This window comes from Belonocnema kinseyi, chromosome 2 (genome assembly GCF_010883055.1).
Source record: "Belonocnema kinseyi isolate 2016_QV_RU_SX_M_011 chromosome 2, B_treatae_v1, whole genome shotgun sequence".
In the NCBI taxonomy this organism is placed as follows: Eukaryota; Metazoa; Arthropoda; class Insecta; order Hymenoptera; family Cynipidae; genus Belonocnema; species Belonocnema kinseyi.
The window spans coordinates 58,062,420-58,068,975 of NC_046658.1; the positions used below are offsets into that span (position 1 = coordinate 58,062,420).

Here is a 6,556-nt window from a genome sequence, read left to right on the forward strand (position 1 = left end):
ATGAAAATTCTTTGGATAAAGTTGAAATTAAATCAGTTGTGGGATGGGGTCGGGGAATGAAGATGATTTTCACTGAGAGTGCCGAGAGCTAGATTGTTCCACTTTTGCTCAAGTTCTTTCAGAGTCATATGAGAGTCACCATTGTCGCTCTCAGGATCAGGTAATTCGGATAATGGAACGAGGATCTCGTCCAGGGGAAGTTTTTCTTTCCTCCAGGCGTCGTCAATCAGATCTAATAATCTGCCGTCTCCACACACTTGACTGTCCATCACTTGTACCTTGTCCCAGTTAGAACTATGGACTTTTCTAAAAAATAAAATTTTAAAATATATTTATTACTTTCCCAAGATTCTAGAGAGTTCGAGTTTTTTTTTTTTTGAGTTTACAACAAAAATGTGCAATGTCACTTATTCTGCAAACTCATACTTCATTGTCATAGTTGTTTACAAAAAAAAAATACAAACCTTTGTGGACGAAGTAAATGAAGTGCTCAGTTTTATGGTTTCAGTCTTAAAATTAAGTTTTATTTCTTATTGAGAAAAATATTGAGTTGTAGGACGTAATGACGTATTAGATGCTGAAATTATAGGTTAAGTAATCCACTGCAAAGTTATGGTTATAGCAAATAGTCACAACAAAAATTACGTTCCTTTAATTGACAACGCAAACTTCTAAATTATAAAAACTAGACAAACCTTTTATGGATCTATTCTTGTAATTGGTACGTCTTTGTTATTATCCGCGTGATAGGCGCACAGGGCGCACAACAAACCATAACCTATACTGATCAGCTGCCTGCGAGCTGCTTATTCACTTGATCGATTTGTTGTTGTTTATATTAATGCTAAAATACAAATATGCAAGTATTCATACCAAGCGATTGTTAAGATTATTTAAATAGGTAAACAAATCCTATCATAAAATGACTTGCTTTACCGTCAATAATGCGAAAAAACACAGCAAAAGTATTTCACACAATCGAAAAAAAAGTAAGTTTTGATTCGACATATTTTTAATTTTATTTTTATATTCTTGTTCAATTCAACAGGGTGGCTGTAAAGTCAGGGAAAGCTGGAAATAAGAAAAAAGACACTTTTAATAAGCGTAAAAATTAAAAAATTTGTCATTTTTAAAGTGAAATTGTTTCATTACGTTTGAAAAATTTCTCTATTAAAAATGTTACAGGCTAAAATTGTGGTCTTTAAATATGTGGTCTTCTTGATTTAAAAAATCATCTGTTTTTGTAGAAATTTCTTCTTTTATGGGTTAAAAATGCAAAAAATTTACTTGAAAATTCTTCTTTGGTTGAATATTCAAATATTTTGTTGAAAATTGAACTACTCGGTTGAACTTCGACTTTGTTGTTTGACGATTCTTAATTTAGTTGATTTTTTCTTAACTAAAAATTTAACTATTCCAGTCAAATATTCCTTCTTTTTATGTTCGTTTGTTTATTGATATTTATCAGCTTGAAATTTGTATTTTTAGTAGAAAACTAATCTTCTTGGTTTGAAATGTCTTCCCTTTTCACTAAAAATGCACTCAACTTTGACAATTGGGTTACTTATCTGGTTAAAAATTGTTGTTTTTTTTTTTAATGAGCAACTATCACATTTTTTGTTGACAATGTTCTTTTTTTTTACTTGGAATTCGACTGTTTGGGGTTGACAATTTAATTAATTTGTTAAAAAATAATCTCGCTGGTTGAAAACTTAACTATTTTGTTGAAAATTCTTCTTTTTTTGTTGAAATATCAACTATTACATTTTTCATTGAGAATTCATTTTTTTGTTTGAAAATTCAACTTTTGCGGTTGAATGTTCAACTCTCTTCTAAAATATTTATCTTTTGGGCTTAAAAATTTAACTATTTGTTTAAAAATTCAACTGTTTTTGTTGAACATTCATCTTTGTTGGTTGAAATATCAACAATTGGGGTAAAAGTTCATCTATTTCGTGAAATTCATTTTTTTTTTTTTTTGCTTGAAAATTTAATTCTTTTGTTAAAAAGTAATCTTGTTTCGTATAAAACTCTTTCGTCTTTTAGTTGAAATAAATAAATTTTTTATTTTTATCTGACATTGTTCATCAGATCAGATCCGTTTATAAACGATTCGATGTTAAAAATGTTACTAGATTATAATACTGGCCATTGAATATTAATGGCCAGGCAAAAGGCATAGACTTTTGAAAGTGAAGTTTTTCAGCCACCCTATTCGACGAAAATACGGAGAGTAATAATTAAACCGTCTTATTCTCGTCGTTATGATTTTTCCATCGATTTTTGTCTTCTGTAAATTTAAATATAGGTGTATTTAACATTGAAATTTCACAAAAGAATTGATCTTTCTATAATTTTAAATTAAAGTGTATAGTATTATAACTATATTATTATTTCATAAAACTAAAATAATAAAATTGTATTTCATATTAACATAAATAATTTTTCTATTAATTTCAGAAACGATTGCATACATCCTGGCCAGTTCGTTTTTATGTTTTTTTACATGGAGTTTATCTAATTTTCAATTAACATTTAATGATACAAAAATTATTATTCTCAATAATGAAGTTTCTCTTCTGCACTCAACATCTATAAAGTATTTATCTTTTGCAATAGACGCATCATTATTTAGAAATATGAACACCTTACCAATTTTAAATAAGGAATTCATCAACTTGGCTCGACATTTGAGCCCTGCTTATGTGAGATTTGGAGGCACTTCTGCAGATTGTTTATTTTTTAACGAGGTTTTATGACAATTATATTTTTTACTTAAAAAATCCATCCCCTCTATATTGATCAAAATATTCATAAATCATTTTAATCGAAAAAACTTCTTTCCGTAACACAGTCTTTGTCGAACAATTCTGGAATAGCAAGGAATCCAATAAATGGCGAAGATATCAGCAACTTTGCAATTACAGAGAATGATTTTTATTCTCTTTACGCATTTTCAAGAGCGTCGAACTTGAGAATGATTTTCGACTTGAATGTCTTAATTCGAAAATCTGACGGTTCTTGGAATGATTCCAACGCGAGGAAAATTGTAGAATTTGCAAAAAGTCGTGGGATGACTTTAGACTGGCACCTTGGAAATGGTTAATATAATTCAGAATTAATATCAGACTTTGAGTAGGTACATTTAAACTCCGATTCATGATCATAAACTCAATATTATCTTGCAGAACCGAATTCCTTTCTTTACGTATTTAACGTAGAAGTCACCGCTCAGCAGTTAGCAAAAGATTATTGCGATTTGCGATCCTTGTTGAATACATCAGGGTACAAAGATAGTATTTTAGTCGGACCTGAAGTCAATCAAGTTGGAGGCTCTTCTCACCAAGGAGAAACTTATGCCAAAGAATTTCTAAAAAACTCTAAAGATAGTGTAGATTACATAACATGGCATCAGTATTATTTAAGAGGAGAATATGCGCAAGTTAAGGACTTTATAAACGCTTCTGTCTTTAATTACTTATCGCCTTCAATCAAATCTATGGAGGAGGCAGTTGATTCATCAGGGAACAAAATTCCAATGTGGCTATGTACGCAAGTCAAAAATTAAATTTAATTAGAACCCAATACTTATGTCAAGTTTTAACATAAAATTGTTTAATCTTTCAGCTGAAACCAGTACTGCCTATGATTCGGGTACACCAGGAATTACAGATAGATATGTGGCAGGATTTTTGTGGCTGGACAAGTTGGGATACAGCGCTAAAACAGGAGTTCAGGTTGTAATCAGACAATCTTTCTTTGGTGGAAATTACGCTTTGATTTCATCCGATTTGAATCCGAATCCTGATTGGTGGGTCAGTGTCATATTTAAAGAGTTTGTATCCAACAAAGTTTTAAATCTGTCGATTCCAAACAATTCAGGAAATTTACGACTCTACGCTCACTGCACTCCAGAGAAAGCTCTTTTGAAAAGTGACCAAGCAGTTACAATCTTTGGAGTAAATATTGATGAAAATCCTGTGTGGATTTCAATACAAGCAATCCCTGTACCTTCGACAAGTTCAATCTTTTTTTACGGACTTACTTCAGATAAGTTACAATCAAGGTACGTTTAATTTATACATTTATATACTCTGCACTCTCTTTCCCTTATTCCTCTGCATTCCTTCTTTTTCTCATATTCTCGAAAAACTTCCCATTTTCTCTTTAAATACACAAGATTTGAAAATGCGATTTAAAACAAACACTCTTAAAAATAAGTTGAAGCTGAAACGTGTTGAAACATGTTGAAAATTTGAAAACCGGAAACAGACGTTGTTATCGAATATACAATCAGAGGCTCCAACTTGGAGTACTCTTAATTTAAGTTTAAGAACATTAAACAGTGTATTTTCAAATTTACATTCAAAGAGTTAATTATAAGAAGTCCGAAATGGCAATTCTTGGAAAGAAATAATTAATTATACTTATAAGTATCATAATTTTATTATATTCCAGGTCGATTCAAATGAATGGAGAAGTTCTAAAATTATTGCCGAATGGTAACGTGCCTCCATTTAAGCCGATTATTTTTAACAGTGAAGAAATAGTGAAAATACCAGCTTATTCTATGGTATTTATTGTTGTTCATGACACACAAATTCCAGATTGCTAACAATTAAGGAAAATATTTCCTCTTCCCTACTGTGATGAATAATTTAAATTTAAGTATTTTATATTTTACAGTTCTAATATTTACACAATAAAGACACAGATTTGTAGATATGTTATCTGGATTTACCATTGATTTTATTGAACTGAAATAAATAGAAAGATATTAATATGCGTCATTATTGTTTCTTTTTTCTTATAAAACAATAATTTTTGAACGCCTATAATATAAGTTTGCTAATTTAAACATTCTTTAAAAAAAAAAAATTTATTTAGGTATGTACCTAATAATATCGAGCAAGACTCGTATTTCTGGAACAGGGCCGCGAATTTCACTTTTCAATATTCCAAGAACTTCATATCTATTTTTATAATTTATATATAGAGTGATTCTATGGATTTTCGATGTATATTATAATGCTTCTTCTCATTTCAAGTCTGATAACATTTCACCTTTACATAAACAGGGTGGACTCTGGACTGGGAAGAGTTTTTTGAGAACGGGAATTTTACAATTTCTAGGAAAAAATATATCTTATCACTTTAAATATTCAAAAGTCAATGGCAAATTATATAATGAAACTTAAAATAAGTTCGATTTGAATGTCTTCTTGAATGCTAAGTTTAATTGCTAAATTTTTAAATTATGAAACATTCGGTTTAACAATAATACAGTAATACTAAAATCTTTTACGTAAAAAATTTCCTATTGTAGGCCATCCTTTTTAAGCTTACTTTATCAATTTAAAGAATTTTCCAATGCAGTTTTAAAAACTTAAATAATTATAATAATATAAATTATAATAACTAAACGCTTTTATTCAATTTCAAACCCTATTCAAATATTCTGTCAGTCTAAAATATTCCATTTTTAACCAATACCATAAGAAACATTCTAATAAAAAAAAAGAACAATTTTTCAATATTTAGCAGTATTGGACTGGTAATTTAAAATGGAAAAAAAATCATTTGAAATATAGATAGCACTAAATTTATACTTTGAACGTTAAAATGGTAACGTTTAAAGTATAAATGTAGTGCTATCTATGATGTATTAGGAACAATTATTATTTTTAAATAACGATATAAAATTAAAGTAAAACAAAAATGGTCCAATTTAAAACAAAATGTTTATTTCTGTTATTTAGGGTGACCAGACGTACTAATTTATCAGAAAATGCTCTGATTTTATATAAATTTTCTGGTTTTTTATGTCCTGATTTTTCATGCCCGAAAACAAAAATTCGCGATTTTTATTGTGCGAACTATATTTTTTCACAATTTCTGAAGGCAAAGTCTTATTGTGAGTGTTAAATTCCATTTAAAAAGTTTCATATGTGTGGAATTTCGCATTAAAATATATAATAATTATATTATTATTTTTAAATCTTACTTTTTATTTAAAAAGAGGAAAATATCAAATTGCCTACAAAATTGGAAATGCTGAAAAATGTTTAATATTTTTGTACAGATAGTATTCAATTGCACATTTAAATAAAAGTGTTCATCCCGAAAAAGTTATTTTTATCATTTCTAAACTTTGGGTTGGCTAAACAATTGCGTTGTAAAAAAATTCGCCTTCTTCGTGTAAAAATTCCACGTTTAGGATGATTTTTTTCATTTATTGACTGAAAAATCTTTGGTGGTTGAAAATTCATCTTTTTAGTTCAAAAAATCATCTCTTGTAGAATTTTCATATTTTTGGCTAAAAATGTAACTGCTTGTTTAAAAACTGTTTTTTATTTCAAATTAAAATCTATTTTGGTCGAAATATTCACTATAACATTTTTCGTTAAAAAGTCAATACTTATTTGAAACATGCATTTGCTTGTTATTGACGATTCACGTTTTAATTCAAGTACCTTTTTCTTGTTTAAATTTCACTATGTATTCAATTTTTCTATGGAATTGATTTTTTAACATTTAAATTCATCTTTTTTAGTAG

General features: G+C 28.7%; 2 protein-coding genes across 3 annotated transcripts; one reads left to right on the forward strand and one right to left on the reverse strand.

Moving 5' to 3' along the window:
• Position 1: 1 nt before the first annotated feature.
• Positions 2 to 991, reverse strand: LOC117167598 (anaphase-promoting complex subunit 13). 2 transcript variants are annotated; one of them, XM_033352653.1, is made up of 4 exons: positions 937 to 991; positions 696 to 844; positions 465 to 577; positions 2 to 306 (listed from the first exon to the last, which is right to left on the reverse strand). In XM_033352653.1, exon 4 carries the CDS (start codon positions 267 to 269, stop codon positions 33 to 35), a length of 237 nt encoding a protein of 78 aa, XP_033208544.1. In that variant the 5' UTR covers positions 270 to 306; positions 465 to 577; positions 696 to 844; positions 937 to 991; the 3' UTR covers positions 2 to 32. The 2 variants fall into 2 exon arrangements, with proteins under 2 accessions (XP_033208544.1, XP_033208543.1); XM_033352652.1 differs by lacking the exon at positions 465 to 577.
• On the forward strand, positions 576 to 4,766 carry LOC117167596 (heparanase-like). The gene is made up of 6 exons (XM_033352650.1): positions 576 to 989; positions 2,461 to 2,750; positions 2,855 to 3,101; positions 3,189 to 3,548; positions 3,628 to 4,066; positions 4,459 to 4,766. Exons 1-6 carry the CDS (start codon positions 923 to 925, stop codon positions 4,613 to 4,615), a joined length of 1,560 nt encoding a protein of 519 aa, XP_033208541.1. The 5' UTR covers positions 576 to 922; the 3' UTR covers positions 4,616 to 4,766.
• The last annotated feature ends 1,790 nt before the right edge of the window (positions 4,767 to 6,556 follow it).